Source organism: Oryx dammah, unplaced genomic scaffold (assembly GCF_014754425.2).
Source record: "Oryx dammah isolate SB20612 unplaced genomic scaffold, SCBI_Odam_1.1 HiC_scaffold_2, whole genome shotgun sequence".
Classification (NCBI taxonomy): Eukaryota; Metazoa; Chordata; class Mammalia; order Artiodactyla; family Bovidae; genus Oryx; species Oryx dammah.
In genome coordinates, this window is record NW_024070186.1 from 8,846,641 (window position 1) to 8,870,868 (window position 24,228).

The 24,228-nt window shown below is 45.4% G+C and overlaps 1 protein-coding gene across 1 annotated transcript in view; it reads right to left on the bottom strand.

The window, feature by feature from the left end:
* Positions 1 to 24,228, bottom strand: part of DOP1B (DOP1 leucine zipper like protein B) — a 124,571-nt gene that overhangs the window by 48,689 nt on the left and 51,654 nt on the right. The window contains exons 10-14 of the mRNA XM_040264237.1: positions 24,052 to 24,171; positions 18,670 to 18,772; positions 17,299 to 17,490; positions 14,026 to 14,683; positions 11,080 to 11,351 (exon numbers count right to left, since the gene is read on the bottom strand). Of these exons, the coding sequence (XP_040120171.1) occupies positions 11,080 to 11,351; positions 14,026 to 14,683; positions 17,299 to 17,490; positions 18,670 to 18,772; positions 24,052 to 24,171 (1,345 nt within the window). The remainder of the gene's footprint in view (positions 1 to 11,079; positions 11,352 to 14,025; positions 14,684 to 17,298; positions 17,491 to 18,669; positions 18,773 to 24,051; positions 24,172 to 24,228) is intronic.

Here is a 24,228-nt window from a genome sequence, read left to right on the forward strand (position 1 = left end):
TCATCTTCAGGGCCTAAACTATATTGCAGGATCAAGTCCTTCATCTCCTCAACTCTGATCTTGGCTCTTAAAATGTGTGATGTCTGTGAGTGACTACAGCCCCTTCCCAAGTTCCCGGAGACACCAGAGGGACCAACCAGGGTGAGACTCAAAAAGAAGGCTGATTCCCACTCCTAGGAGAGGGAATTTCTGAAGGCATTTTCTGGGGGGGTCATGGAAAAAGATGATGTCTCACAGATTATGTTTTAGAGACCTTGTAGATCAAAGAACTTCTTTTGATTCATTTATTTCTGAGCTTCCCTGGTTGCTCAGACGGTAAGGAAATTGCCTGCAGTGCAGGAGACACGGGTTTGATCCCTGGGTTGGGAAGATGCCCTGGAAACGAAATGGTTACCCATGCCAGTGTTCTCACCTGGACAGAGGTGAGACTGCCATCAGTCTCAGATGACAGTGGGGAGACTCTGTCATCTCATGGACAGAGGAGCCTGGCGGGCTACAGTCCGTGGGGTCGCAAAGAGTCGGACACAACGTGAGCGACTAACATTTCTGTTTGACAAAATTCTTCTTTGCACAGATCAAATTAATCTCTGACTGGCCTGAGACCCTAACCATTATTTATTTTTTACTTAAGGAAATGTGATTTCCAATTATCAAGTTACCCGTCAACTTCATACAAACATCTGTCAACTACAAACTGACACTTGCCAAGAGCATTGACAGCAACAGAACGAAGAGGGCATTTGCCATCTACCTCTCCGGAGACTGAATCCTGTGCTGCTGCAGCGGCTGACCAGGGTGGAGGGAGGAGCCCTGTGCTCCAGGGAATCTGATGATGGGACAGGTCTTTAGATAGTTAGATATTTTCAAGAACTGACTTGAACTGATCCCCACCTTTGCATCTCTTCATATCTAGAAAGGGATTCCCTGGTAGCTCAGCTGGTAAAGAATCCGCGTGCAACGCAGGAGACCTGGGCTTGATCCCTGGGTTGCGAAGATCCCCTGGAGAAGGGAAAGGCAACCCACTCCAGTATTCTGGCCTGAAGAATTCCATGGACTGTATAGTGTGTGGGCTCACAAAGAGTTGGATGCGACTTTCACTTTCATATCTAGAAAAGCACTAAATCCCTTCATGGTGACATCAGCTCCTCCTGACTAGCAGAAAACTTCTTGTAAAGTAAGCGCTTCATTGCACTCAACTCCTCCTTCACCCAAATCTTATATATTGACCTTCTTGGAAGGACTGATACTGAAGCTGAAACTCTAATACTTTGGCCACCTGATGCGAAGAACTGACTCATTTGAAAAGACCCTGATGCTGGGAAAGATTGAAGGTGGGAGGAGAAGGGGATGACAGAGGATGAGATGGTTGGATGGTATCATCGACTCAATGGACATGAGTTTGAGTAAGCTCCAGGAGTTGGTGATGGACAGGGAGGCCTGGTGTGCTGCAGTCCGTGGGGTTGCAAAGAGTTAGACATGACTGAGTGACTGAACTGAACTGAACTGAAGGTTTAATATAAGTTGTATATTGTTATACCTTTTACAAGTTTGTCAGTAAGGAAAGAACCTTAGTGAAGAAACTTCTAAAACATGTAAATGAGATATGAGCTTTTAGATAAACTTTATTAAGAATAATTATGCTTCAGGAATGTCTGTCTAAAATAGTCTCTCCAGATCGGGGTAAGTTATATTTCTAGGGTTTGTGCTAAACTAAGTGATGGAAGTTTATTGAGTAGCCAAGTCATTTCCAAATAAAATAAAGTAGTCTTGCAGTCCCCAGTGCAAATTTATGTGTAAGATGCTCCATTTGGAAGGTTTAAAGGTTTTTTGGAGGGTTTTTGAGACTTGACATTGATCACAAAAAAAAACACGCCTGCCCATTCATCATCTTCGCCTTCTTGGTCCCTAAGCTCTGACCATTTTCTGGCTGGCAATTTGCCATTACTACTTAGAAAGGGCAGGGCACTCTTGGGACATCTGACCTTATTCTTGCTGGCACTGTAGGCAGAATGAACGTTGGTATGTAAGCTGTTCCACGGGAACAAGAAAAAGGCTAGAGGATCTGGAACCAGCCTGAGGTCTGGAGTCTGAGAACCTGGGGCGCACCCTAGCTGAGTGTGTAGGTTGCTTTACCGTCTCTAGTTCCAGCATCTCAGTGTGGGCAGGCTCCAGCCTTGTCTTGTTCTTGAGAACCTGGTAACATTAATATATAACATATGCGCCAGTGCTTGGCAAGTAGCACATGCTCAGGTACGTAAATCTGAATCAAAATAAAAATCAAGGCTTCAGAAAGAACTCATAAAAGCATACCCAAACAAGAGGAAAGTACTGAGTGCTATCATTCTCATTCTATTAATAGCCTTCCAAGAATTCATGGATGAAATTCTTTATTCTCTTTTCCTCTCTGTGCCTATGATGTAGCTATGCCAAACTCTGTGATATATGCGGGACCAGGGAAAAAGATCTGCCCAGTCACCGTGGTTCCAAGTTCTACAGAGTCAAGATCTATACTGTGACTCAACTTTGGTAGGAAGGAAGACAGGGAGAACAAGGAGAAGAAGCTGAAGAGCAACTAAATCCAGAATCTGCCAGGACCCAACATCATGAATGGGGCTAGACTGAACATACCATGGACCCTCTACCAGTGAAAATTATAGAAAAAGAAAACAGCCAGCCATTTAGAGTTGCTAGACAGTATCCTAAGGGCATTCAAGAAATGAGGAAAACTCGAGGGAATCTACAAAAATTCCAACACAAGAAGCAATAAGTCTATGGCACTTCAACTACGACCCCGTCCACCTCTCAGTCCAGCTTGACTTGGTAGGGGGTGGCCAGGGAGGTGGACCTCCTCTCCTCCCAGTTCCCCAGCTAATAATAAGGCTTTTGCATCTCCCTGGGAGGAACAGGGCGCCAGTATCTTACTCCTTTGCCCTGGCTCTTGGGTGGAGGCTCTATCTAAGCATAGCAGGCTAAGAACACTCATCATTCATTAGGAGATGAAGAGGCACACCCAGAAGACCAGAGGCCACCACCCTGCCCACCCGCAAGGAAATCACACCAAGAGAAGCAGACAAATGACCCAGTTGCACAATAGGATTCAGAGATTTTGCCCAGGGGGAGAGGCGGGCCACAAAACAGAGATGCAGAGCTCTCTATAACGGAACAGAGTGTAGGATAAGGTCAAGCCTAGGAGTGCTCTCAGATATAACAAGAGATTTTAATGGTAAGTAATTAAGAGGAGGCTGCTAGCTCCATGATAGCAACAAGCTACACCAAAGGCCAGCTCATTTACCAGAAATAAACAGGAACACATCTTATTTTATTAAAGTCGCTCAGCAACCCTATGGACTCTACAGTCCATGGAATTCTCCAGGCTAGAATACTGGAGTGGGTAGCCTTTCCCTTCTCCAGGGGATCTTCCCAACCCAGGGATTGAACCCAGGTCTCCCACATTGCAGGAGGATTCTTTACCAGCTAAGCCACAAGGGAAGCCCAAGAATACTGGAGTGGGTACCCTGTCACTTCCCCAGTGGGTCTTCCTGACCCAGGAATTGAACCAGGGTCTCCTGCATTGCAGGCGATTCTTTACCAACTGAGCTAACAGGGACACAGAGAGGTAGGAAAAATCCTCCTGTGTCAAAACAAATCTCTAAGACTGGCCTCAAAAAAACTACTTGAGACAGGGACTTCCCTGGCAGCCCAGTGGTTAAGAATCTGCCTTCCAATGCAGGGGATAAGGAGTCATGCCAGGGTAGGGAAGTAAGATCCCACATGCCACAGGGCAACTAAGCCTCCAGCTGCAACTACAGAGAAGCCCACACATCACAACAAAGATCCTGCATGCCACAACTAAGACCCAACACAGCCAAAAAAATAATATATTTATATACACACACACACACATAAATAACCATTAAAAGAAAAAACCTACCTGAGTCAAGAGTATAAATTGGATCAGGCTATGGAGTAATTTGTGCCCCAGGGCATTGTTAAAAATAATAGAGCCATCATCCAGTGATTAATGGAGTCTAAAGGCTGGACTGGAAGAAACACATGCTGGAATCAATACTGCCAGGAGAAATATCAATAACCTCAGATATGCAGATGACACCACCCTTATGGCAGAAAGTCAAGAGGAACTAAAAAGCCTCTTGATGCAAGTGAAAGAGGAGAGTGAAAAAGTTGGCTTAAAGCTCAACATTCAGAAAACGAAGATCATGGCATCTGGTCCCATCACTTCATGGGAAATACATGGGGAAACAGTGTCAGACTTTATTTTGGGGGGCTCCAAAATCATTGCAGATGGTGACTGCAGCCATGAAATTAAAAGACGCTTACTCCTTGGAAGAAAAGTTATGACCAACCTAGATAGCATATTCAAAAGCAGAGACATTACTTTGCCGACTAAGGTCCGTCTAGTCAGTTCAGTTCAGTTCAGTCACTCAGTCGTGTCCGACTCTTTGCCACCCCATGAATTGCAGCACACCAGGCCTCCCTGTCCATCACCATCTCCCGGAGTTCACTCAGACTCACGTCCATCGAGTCCATGATGCCATCCAGCCCTCTCCTCCTGCCCCCAATCCCTCCCAGCATCAGTCTTTTCCAATGAGTCAACTCTTCGCATGAGGTGGTCAAAGTACTGGAGCTTCAGCTTTAGCATCATTCCTTCCAAAGAAATCCCCGTCTAGTCAAGGTTATGGTTTTTTCTGTGGTCATGTATGGATGTGAGAGTTGGGTTGTAAAGAAGGCTGAGCACCAAAGAATTGATGCTTTTGAACTGTGGTGTTGGAGAAGACTCTTGAGAGTCCCTTGGACTGCAAGGAGATCCAACCAGTCCATTCTGAAGGAGATCAGCCCTGGGTGTTCTTTGGAAGGAATGATGCTAAAGCTGAAATTCCAGTACTTTGGCCACCTCATGCGAAGAGTTGACTTATTGGCAAAGACTCTGATGCTGGGAGGGATTGGGGGCAGGAGGAGAAAGGGACGACAGAGGATGAGATGGCTGGATGGCATCAAGGACTCGATGGACATGAGTCTGAGTGAACTCTGGGAGTTGGTGATGGACAGGGAGGCCTGGCGTGCTACGATTCATGGGGTCGCAAAGAGTCGGACACGACTGAAAGACTGAACTGAACTGAACATCTGGGTGTGATACCAACAGAGTTTAACAGAAATCAGGGAAAGTCAACGAAAATCTTGCTAAAATCACCATCATCTCAAGAAGGGCTGCACATTCCTAAGGCAGCAGCCTCCAAGGAGCAGCACCAAATGCCTCACCCTGCAGGGGAAACAAACTAAAACAGTCAAGTCACTAAACAAACAGAGACAACAATAACAAGTCACTGGTGGGAGTTGGAGGGAGGTGCCAGAACACAAAGTCACAACAATATATTATCTAAAATGTTGAGTCCTCAATAAAGGTTACAAGCCATGGCAGAGATACCAGAAAATGGGACCCACGCACAGGGATTAAAGAAGCAGACAGCAGAAGCCAAAAGAGGAACCAGATTTAACAAAGACTTCAAAGGAGCCATTATACGTGTGTTTGAATAACTAAAGGAAACCATGTTCAAAGAAGAAAAAAAAAAGTATGATGACAATGCCTCATCAAATAGACAGTAACAATAAGAAGTCAGAAATTATCATAAAAAGGAAACTCTGGAGTTGAAAGTACAATAAAAAATGAAAAATTCCCTAGAGAGGGCTCAACAGTTTATTTGAACTAGCAGAAGAGTCAGTGAAAAAGACTGATAAAAATCATGAAATCTGAAGTATATATTAAAAAAAAATAATGAAAAATGAATTGAGCCTTAGAGAAACGTGCAGAGCACCAGGAAGAGCACTAGCATGCACGTAAGTGGAGTGCCAGGCCAGGGAAAAGAAATGAGCAGGAAAGATATTTAAAGAAATAAGGGCTGAAAACTTCCCAAATCTGATGAAAAACCTCAATCTACATATCCAAGAAGCTCAATGTATTCCAAGAAGGATAAACACAAAGAGATCCACACTGAGACACATCCTAGCGGAATGATAAAAGGACAGAGAAAATCTTGAAAATAACAAGAGAAACTTGATTTGATAATTTACAAACAAACCCTAGTAAGGTGTAATGGCCAACTTTTCATCAGAAACAAGGGAAGCCAGTGTGGGGCCCTACGTGGGAAACCTTGAAAAAAAAAAAGGGGGGGCTAGCTTTTGTGGTCGGAGACTAAGATGGCGAACGGCAGAAGAGATAGGGGCGTGGTCTATGTTAAAGTTTTTGATTGGTCTCTTGATTTCCGTGCATGTGGACAGTGCGTGATCACCACAGACTCCTGTTACAATGAAGCGCATGATGACTTGACCTTTAACGTGATTGGTGCAACTATGGCATATTACAATTTGACCTTTAACATGATTGGTACAATTTGACCTTTAATGTGATTGGTGCAACTATAGAAAGTCCCTCGCAAAACCCCCTTGCTTGCCTATATAAACCAGGAGTTTGTGGCAATAAAGCGGAACTGCTCAGAGGGAACCCCTGTCGCATCTGATTGTCTCTCGCTCGCTGAGGGGCTGGGTTGGCGGACAGCAGGCTCACCTCTCTTCGGGACCCCTCGGCTTTGCTGAGGGAAGTTCCACTGCCTCTCTCTTTCTGCGGAACACCTCCCGCAAGCCAGAAGACCGGTAAATGACATATTCAAACAATTCATTCAAATGCAGGTTCACTCAAACATTTAGCCAAGCATTTGTTATGGATTATTAAACAAGTGCTGCTGGAAATATTTTATAATCAAGTGTATGTGGAAAAGATTAAAGTGGGCTTATTCTTATATTCAATGTGTTGAAAGAAAAAAAAAAGAAACATCTTATATCCCATAAATCTATCTTACATAAAAGAAAGAAAAATAAAGACATTTCTAGATAAAGAAAATCTAACAAATTTTGTTGCTAGCAGCTCTACTTTACAAGACTAGTGGAAAAGTTCTTTAGGGTGAAAATAATTGACCCCAGACAGTTATCTGAATCCATACAAAAAGCAAAGAGCACCAGAAAAAGTAATTATGTAATTATAAAGAGACAGCATTAATGCATATTCCTTCTCTTTTCTTCTTACAAATAATTTTAAAAACCAGTTGCGTAAAACAATAGGGGCACACCGCACTGCTGGTCCCATCACTTGTGGAAAAGTATTTCACAACAGCACAAGCAAAGCTGGCCTGGAGTAAAGGAACAGCACCGGATGTAAACGTGAACCCACAGTGAAGAGAGCCAGAAGAGGGACATGCAACAACAGACTGGCTCAAAGTCTGGAAAGGAGCATGTCAAGGCTGTATACGGTCACCGTGCTTATTTAACTCACACGCAGAGTGTGAAAGCGTCAGTCGCTAGGTTGTGTCTGACTCTGCAGTACCATGGACTGCAGCCTGCCAGGCTCCTCTGTCCATGAAATTCACTAGGCAAGAATACTGGAGTGCGTTGTCATGCCTTCCTCCAGGGGATCTTCCCAACCGAGGGACTGAACCTGGGTTTCCTGCATTTCAGGCAGATTCTTTACCATCTGAGCCATCGGGGAAGCCCTATATGCACAGCACATCATATAAAAAGCTGGGCTGGATGAACCTTAAGATGCAATCAAGACTGCCAGGAGGAATATCCATAACCTCAGATATGCAGATGACACCACCCTTATGGCAGAAAGAGAAGAGGAATTAAAGAGCCTCCTGATGAAGGTGAGAGAGAGTGAAAAAGATGGCTTAAAATTCAACATTCAAAAAACGAAGATCACGGCATCTGGTCCTATCACTTCATGGCAAACAGATGGGGAAACAATGGAAACAGTGACAGACTTTATTTTCTTGGGCTTCAAAATCATTGCAAATGATGACTGCAGCCATGAAATTAAAAGATGTTTGTTCCTTGGAAGAAAAGCTATGACCAACCTAGACAGAGTATTCAAAAGCAGAGACAAAGGTCAGGTTGCCAACAAAGGTCCGTCTAGTCAAATTTATGGTTTTTCCAGTAGTCATGTATGGATGTGAGAGCTGGACTATAAAGAAAGCTGAGCACTGAAGAACTGATGCTTTTGAACTGTCGGGTTGGAGAGACTCCTGAGAGTCCCTTGGATGGCAAGGAGATCCAACCAGTCCATCTTAAAGGAGATCAGTCCTGAATATTCATTGGAAGGACTGAAGCTGAAGCTCCACTACTTTGGCCACCTGATGAGAAGAGCCAACTCACTGGAAAAGACCCTGATTCTGGGCAAGACTGAAAGTGGGAGGAGAAGGGGACGACAGAAGATGAAATGGTTGAATGGCATCACCAATTCAGTGGACACAAGTCTGAGCAAATTCCAGAAGATTGTGAAGGACAGGGAAGCCTGGCATGCTGCAGTCCATGGGATCACAGAGTCGGACACAACTAAGCAACTGAACAACCAAACTCTACGAATATATACTTGTTTTCCTTTCTTTTACCAAGTTCTTAAAATATCATAAGATTATACAACCACATCTTGTTCAGTTTATAACATACCTAGATATATTATGCATAATAACAACAGCACAAGAAAGGGAAGAGGAACAGAGCTATTCAAGAGGTGAAAAAGCGTCAGTCAGTCATGTCTGACTCTTTGCAACCCCATGGACTGTAGCCTGCCAGGCATGTTTCTGCAACTCACAGGAATTCAGAATGGAAGTGAAGTCAATTCTGATAAGATGCATATGGTAAACCTTAGCATTCAGTTTAGTTCAGTCGCTCAGTCGTGTCCGACTCTGCGACAAAAAGAAACGACTCCAAAAATACATTGAAAAAAAACATTAAGGGGGTTAAAACATTACACTGGAAAAGAGCACTTTATGAAAAAGAAAATAAAAAAGGGGAAACAGGTGGGGAAAAAAAGAAATCACATACAGAAAATAAGGAAAATGGCGTATTTCTATGAATATAGTAAAAACCACTGAATCGTGAACTTGAAATTGGTGAATTATATTTAAATAATGCTCTTAACAACAAAAAAGAACTTCCCTGGTGGTCCAGTGGCTAAGCCTCCACATTCCTAATGCAGGGGGACCCCAGGTTTGATCCGTGGTTAGGGAAGTAGATCCTATATGCTGCAACTAAGACCCAGCAGAGCCAAAAAAAAAAAAAAAAAAGGCGGGGGGGACAGAACCAAGCTGGAGATGGCTTCAGCTACATGACTTGCTTGAGAAGGGTTCAACCCAATAGGTGAAAAGCCAGCCCACTTCAAAAGCCGTTCAGAGGACGGGCTATCAAGACCTCAAAGGAGAGTTTACTTCCAGCACTTCACATAAAGCATCGAGAATCTCTCTTCCTCAGGGTCTCCGGGTGTGCAGGGCATCTGGAGCCCCTCCTACCCGCAGGGGAAACGGTCCCCCTACAGGCCCTGGTGAGTGGTCCCGTCCCTGTCTACAACGCACAACCACTCCACCCTGGCCTGGCTCACTGTCGTAGTCGACTGGACAGCAGACGCCGCCTGACCCAGGCGTACCCCGCTGACTGACCATTTAAGAGCCTTGACAGGCGAGCTCAGAACTGTGAAACAGACACGCAAGTGTCATTAGCTCTGACAACCAAGCTTGAGGGTCCTGAGGCTGACTGAAGGTCGAGTGACAAGCAGGTTAGGTCCCGGCTGGCAGGAAGACATGGAGAGGAGGCAGCCTTGGGCTCTGACAGCTCCCCAGGTGAGGCCTGTGAGAGCCAGCGGCATTCCACTCCTAACCCTGCCCTCCACAGGCTCCATCTTTATAATAAACCTCAGTTGTTTTTTTTTTTTCCATGAGCTAGCTGGAATAGCTTTCAGCTTCTTGCAGTTGATTGAGCCCTATAATACCTTATTTTCTTACTCTGTCCCCAAGAAAGATGGACAACACCTGCTCGCCATCTTCAGCAATAAGCTTTCTCACATTTGACAAGTACTAAGCTTTTCTAAGAGGGAAGAGATGATTTGAAGGCTTCACCAACTCAATGGACATGAATTAGAGCAAGCTCTTAGCAGAGACATTACTTTGCCAACAAAGGTCCGTCTAGTCAAGGCTAGTTTTTCCAGTAGTCACGTATGGATGTGAGAGTTGGACTGTGAAGAAAGCTAAGCGCTGAAGAATTGATGCTTTTGAACTGTGGTGTTGGAGAAGACTCTTGAGAGTCCCTTGGACTGTAAGGAGATCCAACCAGTCCATCCTAAAGGAAATCAGTCCTGAATGTTCATTGGAAGAACTGATGTTGAAGCTGAAACTCCAATACTTTGGCCAACTAACATGAAGAATGGATTCATTTGAAAAGACCCTGATGCTGGGAAAGACTGAAGGCAAGAGGAGAAGGGGACGACAGAGGATGAGATGGTGGGATGGCATCACCGACTCAATGAACATCAGTCTGAGTAAAGTACGAGAGTTGGTGATGGACAGGGAGGCCTGGCGTGCTGCAGTCCATGGGGTCGCAGAGTCAGACACGACTGAGAAACTGAAGTTTTCCTTGAGGCTAAATAACCTCAAAGCCTCAAATCTCACAAAGTGGGACAAAGTTTCTCTTTCTGTGTATTTAGATAAGTTAACAATTCTTACTTATGCAGTCCAGTCAGCCAGCCTAACACTGAACACAAATATTACTGAACACTTGCTGTGGGGCCATAAACTCCCAGGAGCTGGGGTTAGAGACAGATAAAGCAGGCCCAGGTCTCCAGCCACCCTCTCTGGCTGCTACCCAAGGCATCATATTCTTTGTCACCACCACCAAAACCTTAGGCCTTCCCAGGTGGCGCAGTGGTAAGGAATCTACCTGTCAACGCTGGAGATGCAAGACACAAGGTTTTGATAGCTGGGTTCGGAAGATCCCCTACAGAAGGTAATGGCAACCCCCTCCAATATTCTTGCCTGGAGAATTCTATGGAAAGAGGAGCCTGGGTGGGTTACAGACCATGGGGTTGGCAAAGAGTTGGACATGACTGAGCAACTGACCGAATACACACATCCACACACACGTCCACCCACCTCAACCCCAAAACCTCAGGGATAGCTTCAAAGAAAGAGTCTGGGAAGAAGGTCTCAGGGTCCCAGCTTTCCTCTTCCCGGTGGGAAATACCTGATAGAAGTCTGTTTTCTCTGCAATGACTTTCAGTATTCCTGGAGCAATGGGAGGAACCGTCACCATCTGCAGCTTGCCGAAAAATGGGTTGTGTCCGGAGCTTTTATAGCGTTTCATCTTGTCTTCAATGACAAGGGCGAGGGACTGGGAGTGGTTGATCACTTCGAGTAGGGTGGAGATGGCCACATTCTGGAGGTAGCAGTCAGTCACACAGCAGGAGATGGTCATCAGGGACTTCAGCCAAGGTGGAAAACCGGAATCGCCAGCTCCTGAAAGGAAGCCAACCAGAGAGGACGGAGACACACAAAAACCTCTCAAGACTGGCTCACCAGCCTGTGGACTCTAAGATCTTCAGGTCCGGGAGGCCACCTGCACAGCAGTGTGATCACCTTCTGGTGGTGACACGCTCCACTGTCCCCATTCAGGGCCAGGGGACCGATGAGGCCAAAGTCATGTGTTAACAGACTGTTCAAGTTCTGCAAATGTCACTCTTGGGGCTTTGAGATGATTCAAAACATGTTTCTCTTGTTTAAAAAAATTTTGTAAATGGGACTTTCCCTGTGATCCAGTGGTTAAGGATCTGCCAGCCAGGGCACGGGACATGGGTTGGATCCCTGGTCTGGGAAGATCCCACATGCCTTGAGGCAACTAAACCTGTACCCTACAACAACTGAAGCCTTCACACCTGAGAGCCTGTGCTCTGCAACAAGAGACGCCACCCCAGTGAGAAGCCTGCACGCCACAACTAGAGAGTAGCCCCTGCTCGCCGCAACTAGAGAAAGCCCTGTCGCAGCAATGAAGGGTCCATGCACAACAAAGATCCAGTACAGCCACACACACACACACACACAAAGTTAACACAGTAAAATCTGAATTAAAGTAGTTGTTAAAATTTACATATAGTAAAAGTTACATTTGTTGGTGCAGATCTCAAAACGTGTTTTCAAAGTTCTCTTGGTGGTAGGGCACATGGCATTAGCTTTACAAGAGGCTAAAAATATACCAAAGATATCAATTCTAAATGCATTTCTTCCAAGTATTCTGTCAACTGCAGCTTGGGAGTCAAAAGACACATTGCATGGGACGTTTAACAAAGGTGATGATGAGAGGGGAAATCTTCACCCTCAGCTCCTACCAACTTGATCACTCTTCTTTTATACCTTCCCGTTGATGCTTTTTTCTTTAAAGTGTTCCCTGCCTGCAATAGATTCAACTGCATGTGCCTGAAATTCACATGTGAATGCCCCAACCCTCCAGGGTAATACTATTTGGAGGGGGGGGGGATGCCTATGGGAGTGACCGGGTCTAGATGAGGTCCTGAGGGATGGCTGACATGATGGGATTGGAGCCCTTATTAGAAGACACCAGAGAGACCCCCCTACACACCCCACACACGTCCCAGGGTGTGAACACATGGTGAGAAGGTGGCAGTCTGTAACGCAGGGAAGAGCTCTCACCAGACGCTGACTATGCTGGCACCCTGATCTTGAACTTCTAGACCCAGAACTGTGAGAAAATACATTTCTGTGGTTTACGCGCCCCCCAGCCTATGGTATTTTGTTATGGCAGCCCAGGCTTAACGTGCTGCCGGTAACAGTTTGAACTGCGCCCTCACAGAAATTCTTATGTTGAAGTTTATAAACCTGCAGGGCCTCAGAATGAACCTCTTGGGAAATTGATTGCAGATGTAATTAGTTAAAATGAGGCCGTGGTAGAGAAGAATGGGTGGGCCTCTAATCCAATATAACAGGTGCCCTGAATCCGTGCATGCTCAGTCGTTTCAGTCGTGTCCGACTCTTTGCAACTCTATGGACTGCAGTCCGCCAGGCTCCTCTGTCAATGGGATTCTCCAGGCAAGAAGACTGGAGTGGCCAGCCATATCCTTCTCCAGGGGATCTTTCTGACCCAGGGATTGAACCCGTGTTTCTTACTGTCTCCTGTATTGGCAGGTGGGTTCTTTACCACTAGTGCCACCTGGGAAGCCCAGTGGGTATCTTACCAAAGGGAAATTTGAACACAGACTCATACATGGGAAGAATGCCATGGAAAGATGAGGGCTAGGTTCCCACAAGCCTGGGAACCACCAGAGGCTGGAGGAGAGGCCAGAACACACCCTTCTGAAGCACCTTCAGAGGGAGCACAGCCCTGCCAACACGCTGACCTCAGACTTCTGGCCTCCAGACCGTGCAACAACACATTTCTGTGGTTTAAGCCACTCAGTGGGTGGTACTTTGTTATGGGAGCCCTGGCACACTAACACATAAAGCTTTAGTAACAGGTCTCACTAAACAGTCTATGTACTGACTAGGATGAAGCTCCTTTTATGTCTCAGACTTTTTAACAGGCTGTGCTGGGCACCCAAAGGGGTAAAAAATATAGACCTAGGGGTTTCCTTGGAGCTCCAGGGGTTAAGACTGAGCTTCCATTGCAGGGGGCGTGGGTTCAATACCTGGTCGGGGAACTAAGATCTCACAGGCCGTGTAGTGAAGTGTTAGTCGCTCAGTTGTGTCCCACTCTTTGCAACCCCATGGACTGTGACCCACCAGGCTCCTCTGTCCGTGGGGATTCTTCAGGTAAGACTACTGGAGTGGATTGCCATTTCCTTCTCCAAAGGACCATCCAGACCCAAGGATTGAACCTGGGTTTTCTGCACTGGAGGCAGATTCTTTACTGTCTGAGCTACATACAGGGAAGATCCCACATGCCAAGGGGTGCAGCCAAAAGAAAAAAAAAAAAAGGAATTATAAAGACACAGAGGAAGCTTCGTTAGGTTCCTTTCTGAAGACAAACCCAAACTGTACATGGGAACTATGAAATAAGGAAGGAAAATGGGGGTGGGCAGACAGCGCCCTCTCGGTCGCGCTATGGAGTCTTAAGTCATCTGTAACCCTCAGGGGCCCAAGGCTCCCAACCCCTCCCGGCACACTCCCGGGAGCCCCTCACCCGGAGGCTGGAAGAGGACCTCACAGAGCTGCTCCATCTCCTCCTCAGACAGGTACACGGGGAAGGTGGCGCAGTCCAGCAGCAGGTGGCAGGCAGCCGCGAAGGCCTCGCGGACGCCCTCCTGGGAGACCCCCAGGTCAAGGACCACCTGGTCCACGGCCCACCCCTCGTCCTTCTTGCGGCCAGGGCTGCGGGGCGGGGGTGAGGGCGGCTCCACGCTCCTGGCCTTGAAGGGGGACCCTCGGGCCGTGAAGAGGTCGGAGAGCATCTGCTTGAACTGGGGCACGCCGCCCAGGGGCCGGGCCTCCCACGAGCCCTTCCGGCCCTCATCCCGCGGACCCGCGGGCTCCTCCGCCGACTTGGTGTCTTCCCCGGACGCCGTCAGCTGTTCCCCGAAAACATTCTTGTGGGCAAAGTTGGCAATCAGCTCCTGGATGCAAAGGAACGTCCTCTGCATGCTCCCGCCCTTCTTCCAGACGTCGTCTTTGTCCGGGGAAACCCGAGGCACCCGCAAGTGCTCTGAGAGCTCTGGCGACGAGGCGCTCAGCCCGATTCCGCTGTCTTCTGATTTCAGCGGGGGAAACGGCGCGTCTTCCTCGCCAGCGGGCATGGCGTCCGTATCGGAAATCACTTCAGTGTTTTCACCTCTGACAGGACTCTGCAAAAAAAAAAAAAAAAAGGGAATCTTGTATCGTGGATCTTGTAAGACCGAGGGGTTCAAACATCAAGCGAATCAGGCTACGAATGCATCCTCCCTGTTTTTCGAGACCACAGTTTTCTACGCCAAGAGGATCTCCATGTATATCATGAGAGAGCCCTCTTACTATTTATTTAGACCCTTCAGAATCCAAAAAGGTCATTTAAAAACAGTTTCTGCCAGGAGGGACCTACTGTATAGCACGGGGAATGCTGCTCAGTGTTGCGTGGCAGCCTGGAGGGAAGCGGGGGCGGGGGGGCGCTGGGGGAGAAAGGACGAAGGTGCACACACAGCTGAGTCTCTGTTGTGCGCCAGAAACTATCACAACGTCGTTCATCGGCTCTCCTCCAGTATGGGCTTCCCAGGGGCCGTTAGTAGTCAAGAGTCTGCCTGCCAGTGCAGGGGACGCGGGTTCCATCCCTGGGTGGGGAAGATTCCCCGGAGGAGAAAACGGCACCCCACTCCAGTATCGATGCCTGGAGAATTCCATGGGCAGAGGAGCCTGGTGGGTCACAAACAGTCCATGGGGTCGCAAAGAGTCAGACATGACTGAGCAACTGAGCACAATACTTTAACGTGAAATAGCCAAATTTTAAGAAAGCAAAATGAAAAAAAAAAAAAGTTTCTGACATTTAAGAATATGAATGAGGAAATTGGGTTGAGCACAAAATACAGGCATAAAGGAATGAAATGAGAGGAGACAGCAAGAACAAAGTATTAACCACATACATGACTCACATACACACAAACATGTATAGTACATTCTGTGGCTTTTTCAGAAGGATGACACTTCAATGAATCAACTTCTTATATACTGTTACTCAGGGAATACTACATTAAACTGAAACCTTTTCAGCACCTGACCCACTCTCTGGGGAAGAATGAGACAGTATTATGCAAATATTTGGAAACATTGTTATTTATATTTGTACACAACACATGCTTATACTTTATAGCTTACATCCTTTTGAAGATTTTTTTCCAAGAGTTTTAACAGCTAGGGGGAAAAAAAAACAACAACTAGCTTTGAGAGTGAAGGAAGAACCAATGACTAGTCTGCAAACTGAGCTTCAAGCCCCACGTGCAGCCTACCTGCCTCCCAGCACTAACAACACGCAAGGCTCTCCTTTCAGGAAAAGGAATAAGGTGAAGTCACTCAGTCGTGTCCAACTCTTTTCGACCGCATTGACTGTAGCCTACCAGGCTCCTCCATCCATGGAATTTTCCAGGCAAGAGTACTGGAGTGGGTTGCCATTTCCTTCTCCAGGGGATCTTCCCAACCCAGGGATCAAACCCAGGTCTCTAGCATTGCAGGCAGACGCTTTACCCTCTGAGCCACCACGGAAGCCACCCTTCTTTCAGGAAGGGTTCCCATTTTTAGCCTGTTCCTGTCTGCCACTGCACCGAATGGATCTCAAGGGCAGGACTTCCAAATCCATAAACAAAGCAGAAAATTAAAAAATAATTCAAAGACCATGGGCCTCAAGCTGCTCGTGGAACCGTATTGTTATAGTCTTTTTGGAGGACAATTGGGCAGCATCTCTTCACATTAAGAAATGGGCTTGATTCCCATTTCTAGGAACTGATTCCTCAGAGACACTGGCAGCCTTGAGAGCAGGTTGTATGAAGATGTTGACAGCGGCACCGTAGCAGTTAAAAACTAGAAATAACTGGGGAAAAAAAAAAAACCCTCAATAGGGGAGTAGTTGAAGAAACTGTAAAGCCATACCATAGATTCTCATGCACAAATGAGAAACCAGCAAGATACCTCTGTCTGTACACAGATACAGATGCTCTCCAAGTAGTGTTTGGATGAAAACCAAAGCAAATCAAGAGAAATAATATCTGTTATGGATTGAATTATGTTCCCTAAAAAAAAAAAGTGCTGAAGCCCCGCTAACACCACCAGTATTTGTGACTGTGATCTTATTTGGAATTAGGGTCCTTGCAGATGATCAAGTGAAATGAGGTAATTAGGGTGGGTCCTAATCCAGTATGATGGGTGTCCTTATAAAAAGATGAAATCTGGACACACACAGATATACACATGGGGAAGATATGGGAAGGGGGAGGCTGAGATTGGGGCAGCAGGTCTACAAGTCAAGAACACCAGGAACACTAGAAGACAGAGGCAATGCACAGAACAGACGCTCCCTCACAGCCTACAAGGAACCACCCTGCTAACAACTTAGCCTCGGACATCTGACCTCCAGAGCTGGGAGATGGGAACTTTCTGCTGTTCTGTCACCTTACTGCAGCCCCAGGGACTACTATCTCACTTGTACTTAAAAAAAAAAAAAAAAAAAAAGGCAAAGTTCCTCATATACAAACATACACATAGAAAGGTCGAGCTGTGTGTAACCATTAGCTTAGTGGTGGGCTTCAGCAGAAACACAGCAGGGCAGAGGGTGAAACAAACGGGGTTACTTCAACACGACAAGCTTTCACAAAGCATATGAGGGTCTTAGAAGCCTGCTTTGGATATTACCGATATGTCTTCTAGTCTTTAATCCTATCCAGGGAGGCCCAAGGGCCCGTTAGCCCAAAAAGCCATGTTGGCTCCTCTCAGCACATACCAAGCTCCCACTTGTGGGCTCTGTGTCCAGGTAGGAAGGCGGCATTTGGACCTTGCTGAGCACTTTGAAACAGGTCCTCAGGGCATGCGTGAGTTCGGGTAAGCTCAGCATCTCCATCTCCTCGGCCAAAGGCTGCAGCAGGCAGCCAAGCACCTGTGGGAGGTACTGGGTTTGCACCTCCGAGTAAAGTTCCTGTGAAACACAGATGTGGGTTTAACTCGTATGTGATCAGCAGAAAGCGGTGCCTTGGAAAATGCAAGTGTTTTTTGAGCCTAAGTTTGTTCCATGTTTGTTTCAAGTCGGAAAACAAAATAGTGTTTCTTCTTGATCTAAATACATCCGTGGACATTTTTTCTCCTCTTTTTAGGTGGCTTCTGTCTTTCTAGCAGAAAATGATTGCCACATTCATTTCTCTATTAAGGGAATTTGTTTCCTTGGAGAAAATTAGCCAAGGATACAACTTTTAAGAAATACATTTACTTTCTGGGACCTCCCTGGGGGTCCAGTGGTTAAAAAATGCAGGGGGTAAGGGTTTGATCTCTGGTCAGAGAACCAAGGTGCCAGGGCAGTGGAACCAAAATTTTCTTTTAAAACATTTTTTAAAAAGAACTAACATTCCTTCTCTGGTGGCTCAGCTGGTAAAGAATCCACCTGCAATGCGGGAGACCTGGGTTCCATCCCTGGGTTGGGAAGATCTCCTGGAGAAGGGAAAGGCTACCCATTCCAGCATTCTTGCCTGGAGAATCCCACACACACAGGAGCCTGGCAGGCTATAGTCCATGGGGTTGCAAAGAGTCAGACGTGACTGAGCGACTTTCATTCTATCTATCTATATATCACAATACTCATTCCTAAATAACTGCTGTTCAAGGATGCCACCCAGCTCCTTATCTGGTCTCCATAACTTCAGCTCAGCCCACTTACCACTGGCTGAAGTGTTATAACTCCTTATATCACAAGGGCCTAAAAGATATGAGATCACATTCAGCTACATCTTCCATGCTGAAACAAACATTAAGTAGTGTCTATGTACAACCACTTCTTCAGTAAGATGGTGGCGGGGGTGGTGGTTTAGTCACTAAGTCATGTGTGACTCTTTGCGACCCCAGGGACTGTAGACCACCAGGTTCCTCTGTCCATGGGGATTCTCCAGGCAAGAATACTGGAGTAAGTTGCCATTCCCTTCTCCAGGGGATCTTTCTGACCCAGGGATCGAACCCAGATCTCCTGCATTGCAGGGAGATTCTTTACCGACTGAGCTACACAAGGGAAGCCTGTCAGTAAGATGAGGTTTAGAAAAAGGCCAACACCACTAATAAGAATGCAGACGACAGCCAGCACAGAGTCACCTCTGGAGAGCAAAGAACCTACCAGGGGGATCACGTCCAGAAGGAACACGAGGAGGGTGCAGAGCTCTGAGACCGTCGGGGGAGGGCCGATGATTCTCCCAACAGAGGGACTCTGCTTCACGGGTCTGCGTGAACCACAGGAAAGAAAAACCACTCTCTTGTAATACTGTCAAGCAATTTCTATGATTTCCAATAAAGTAATTTATTCTACTTCAACCACAGTGAAAGACAGCTTCTGTAGTTCTAATAATTCAGCCTTGATGCCCAAAACGATCTAACACAGAGAAGCATCAGTAAGGCTTGAACCCGATTATCTCTGAAACAGGTTGACTCTGACCTGAAACTTATCATAGCAGCTGAGGGTGGTCCATACACCCATGGGATTCCACACCCGGCTGATCTTAAACTGTCAACAGCAACAATTTCAGCCCCAAACCAAAGGCATGTTCCCAGGGAAGGAGCCTGGCTCCAGAATGCAGGACAGCTGTTCAACTTGCTGTGGGAGCAACGGGAGATAGCTCCCCCGCCCACTCCCACCCCTCCATCATCCCCATGAGCTTAGAATCCCTCAGCTCCCAGAGAGAACTGCTACTCCACTGGGGAACTCTACTGGTAGCTGCTTATCTTATTTTCAGACTCAACACTTCCTTTTCAATAAGTAGGCAACTGGATACCTAAGTTAAAAAGTCAATATACTGGATCTCAAAACAGAAATTTTGGATTCATCCTGCTATCACAGTACAGTTCGACCTGAGTTAACTTTCTTCACTGTAAATGATCGCTTAGGTATCTCAGTGTATATCTGGGTAAGAAATAGAAGAACTGCATTCGCTACATCCAGGAGATTCTGCTCCTAGGTGCCTATTCTAAAGAGACCCCCACGTCTGCATATAAAGAGACAGGATCAGTGCAGCCACCAGGGTACTACCCGCAGTGATGAAAAGACTGAAACTGGTTTATTCACACACTGGTTGACTGCACCCAAGGTGAACGGACTAGGTGTGTATGTTACCACACAGATAAATCTCCAGAGGGCTTTGACCCCCACCTCCCAACCAAACACACACGGGTGAAAAGTTATATGCAATTTGACACCATTGATGTAAAACTTGAAGAGGCAAAACAGACTGTATTGTTTCTGGATAGCTGTTTTTATACTGGATACTTTTTTATATTTGTTATAAAAGCATAGACATCACTGGGACAAACATGAACTTCAGGACAGTAATTAAAGCTGAGATGAAAGAAGGGAAGCCGCTGGGAAGGTAAGGGGTTAGCTCTGTCTGGGTGGTAACGTTTTCTTCCCTTTTTTTTTTTTTTTTTGTAGGTCTGCTTCATTTTTTTTATTTTTTTTATATGTACCATTACCTTTTTTTTTTTTTTACTTTACAGTATTGTATTGGTTTTGCCATACATCACATGAATCTGCCACGGGTATACACGTGTTCCCCATCCTGAACCCCCCTCCCACCTCTCCCCCCCGTACCATCCCTCTGGGTCATCCCAGTGCACCAGTCCCAAGCATCCTGTATCATGCATTGAACCTGGACTGGTGATTCGTTTCATATATGATATTATACATGTTTCAATGCCATTCTCCCAAATCATCCCACCCTCTTCCTCTCCCACAGAATCCAAAAGACTGTTCTATACATCTGTGTCTCTTTTGCTGTCTCGCATACAGAGTTATCATTACCATCTTTCTAAATTCCATATATATGTGTTAGTATATTGTATTGGTGTTTTTCTTTCTGGCTTACTTCACTCTGTATAATCGGCTCCAGTTTCATCCACCTCATTAGAACTGATTCAAATGTATTCTTTTTAATGGCTGAGTAATACTCCATTGTGTATATGTACCACAGCTTTCTTAAACATTCATCTGCTGATGGACATCTAGGTTGCTTCCATGTCTTGGCTATTATAAACAGTGCTGCGATGAACATTGGGGTACATGTGTCTCTTTCAATTCTGGTTTCCTCGGTGTATATGCCCAGCAGTGGGGTTGCTGGGTCATAAGGCAGTTCTATTTCCAGTTTTTTAAGGAATCTCCACACTATTTTCCATAGTGGCTGTACTAGTTTGCGTTCCCACCAATGGTGTAAGAGGGTTCCCTTTTCTCCACACCCTCTCCAGCATTTATTGCTTGTAGACTTTTGGATCACAGCCATTCTGACTGGTGTGAAATGGTACCTCATTGTGGTTTTGATTTGCATTTTTCTGATAATGAGTGATGTTGAGCATCTTTTCATGTGTTCGTTAGCCATCTGTATGTCTTCTTTGGAGAAATGTCTGTTTAGTTCTTTGGACCATTTTTGATTAGGTTGTTTATTTTTCTGGAATTGAGCTGCAGGAGTTGCTTGTATATTTCTGAGATTAGTCCTTTGTCATTTGCTTCATTTGCTATTATTTTCTCCCATTCTGAAGGCTGTCTTTTCACCTTGCTTATAGTTTCCTTTGTTGTGCAGAAGCTTTTAATTTTAATTAGGTCCCATTTTTTTATTTTTGCTTTTATTTCCTATATTCTGGGAGGTGTGTCATAGAGGATCCTGCTGTGATTTATGTCAGAGAGTGTTTTGCCTATGTTCTCCTCTATGAGTTTTATAGTTTCTGGTCTTACGTTTAGATCTTTAATCTATTTTGAGTTTATTTTTGTGTATGGTGTTAGAAAGTGTTCTAGTTTCATTCTTTTACAAGTGGTTGACCAGTTTTCCCAGCACCTTGGTAAAGAGATTGTCTTTAATCCATTGTATAGTCTTTCCTCCTTTGTCAAAGATAAGGTGTCCATAGGTACGTGGATTTATCTCTGGGCTTTCTATTTTGTTCCATTGATCTGTATTTCTGTCTTTGTGCCAGTACCATACTGTCTTGATGACTGTGGCTTTGTAGTAGAGCCTGAAGTCAGGCAGGTTGATTCCTCCAGTTCCATTCTTCTTTCTCAAGATTGCTTCGGCTATTCAAGGTTTTTTGTATTTCCATACAAATTGTGAAATTATTTGTTCTAGCTCTGTGAAAAATATCGTTGGTAGCTTAACAGGGATTGCATTGAATCTATAGATTGCTTTGGGTAGTATACTCATTTTCACTATATTGATTCTTCCAATCCATGAACATGGTATATTTCTCCATCTATTAGTGTCCTCTGATTTCTTTTACCAGTATTTTATAGTTTTCTATATATAGGTCTTTAGTTTCTTTAGGTAGATATATTCCTAAGTATTTTATTCTTTTCATTGCAATGGTGAATGGAATTGTTTCCTTAATTTCTATTTCCTCATTATTAGTGTATAGGAATGCAAGGGATTTCAGACATCACTGGGACAAACATGAACTTCAGGACAGTGATTAAAGCTGGGATGAAAGAAGGGAAGCCACTGGGAAGGTAAGGGGTTAGCTCTGAGTGGTAACGTTTTATTCCTTAAAAAAAAAAAAAAAAAAAAAAGATATGAAAACCGAAGGTCAAATACTGTCCACAATTTTAGCAATAGGTTCATGTGTGTCTGACATTATTTCCCATTTTTCCTGCACCTGGAATGTTTCACAGTCAATTCTCTTTTTTAAAGAAAGTGTTCCTCGTAACTCTGAAATGGAACTAAGCTGACCAAAACACATTCCGGTCTCAGTATAGCATGGCCTTGCTGTCACCCATGGATTCAATTACAAGTAATTTATTCATTGCAGATTGGAGTGCCTGCTGGGTCTGGCACCAGAGGCGGCAGAGGACACGGCAGGAACAGCTGGGACGTCAGGCAGGCCTGGCTCCAGTCTCAGCTGCTGCTGATCTGCTGTGCTATGTCACACAGGATCCGTCACATCTCTGATCTCTGGCTCTCTGACATAATGGATGTGCCTTCTTCTCCTGGGGGTATGTGGAAGGGACAGCCTGAGACAAACGTTACAGGTACTGAAGACAGTGTGACAGTGCAGAATGTTCCAAAGGAGGTGACAGGGATTAAGTTTTATAGCATGAATCACAGGACAGAACTGGATCTGAGAGTTTACACCCATCCTCCTTTATGGGGAAAATCTCCTGGGAAAGGGCCCTGCAGGGAAGCTTGCAGTCCCAAGCTGGCCACCACCCCCCAGTTTGGAGTCGGTGCAATCCACCAGGTTGAAAGTGATGGGAAAGCTGATTACAGAAGCTCAGAACATAAATGCTTTCATCTGAACCTGTTATACACTGATTGCAGTGAGAATTTAAGATGACTGATGATTTGAAAAACACTCTCTCTTTAGTCCCTGGGCCACAAAACCAAGCTTGTTGAATAGATCAGGGCTCTAAGGGCAGTGGGAAGAAACCTGACTAGATTGATGCCAACTAGAAAATGCATGGGTTTGTTTCTAAAGTTTGACTTTAATAAGGAAGCATCATGAGAAACGCTGGACTGGAAGAAACACAAGCTGGAATCAAGATTGCTGGGAGAAATATCAATAACCTCAGATATGCAGATGACACCACCCTTATGGCAGAAAGTGAAGAGGAACTAAAAAGCCTTTTGATGAAAGTGAAAGAGGAGAGTGAAAAAGTTGGCTTAAAGCTCAACATTCAGAAAACAAAGATCATGGCATCTGGTCCCATCACTTCATGGGAAATAGATGGGGAAAGAGTGGAAACAGTGTCAGACTATTTTGGGGGGCTCCAAAATCACTGCAGATGGTGATTGTAGCCATGAAATTAAAAGACACTTACTCCTTGGAAGAAAAGTTATGACCAACCTAAATAGCATATTCAAAAGCAGAGACATGACTTTGCCGACTAAGGTCTGTCTAGTCAAGGCTATGGTTTCTCCTGTGGTCAGGTATGGATGTGAGAGTTGGACTGTGAAGAAGGCTGAGCGCTAAAGAATTGATGCTTTTGAATTGTGGTGTTGGAGAAGACTCTTGAGAGTCCCTTGGACTGCAAGGAGATCCAACCAGTCCATTCTGAAGGAGATCAACCCTGGGATTTCTTTGGAAGGAATGATGCTAAAGCTGAAACTCCAGTTCTTTGGCCACCTCATGCGAAGAGTCGACTCATTGGAAAAGACTCTGATGCTGGGAGGGACTGGGGGCAGGAGGAGAAGGGGACGACAGAGAATGAGATGGCTGGATGGCATCACTGACTCGATGGACGTGAGTCTGAGTGAACTCCGGGAAATGGTGATGGACAGGGAGGCCTGGCATGCTGCGATTCATGGGGTCGCAAAGAGTCGGCACAACTGAGCGTCTGAACTGAACTGAAGAAGCATCAGCATCGTGTGAACCCTCTCAATGGCAACGTTCTTAATTCTGAGTTTGTGAATCCAATCATGTACTCAGCAGAGTTAGGCATTGAGTATAACCTGACCAGAATGAGCAGCTATAAAAAACCATGACAGCCTCAATTCCTTCCCACATGTTTATAAAGCCTGAACTGGAGGCTTACCTGAAACAGTCCTCAAAACACCTTGTCATGTAATCCCAGAGGAAGTCTGAGCTTAGGGATGTGATAAGCAAATTCACTGCCTTAACAATCTCAGAGGCGTTTCTGTTTTCTTTTATTGCACTGTAAAGGAAGAGGGATACTTATAAATATATCTATGAAAAATCCTGTGTTATGGGA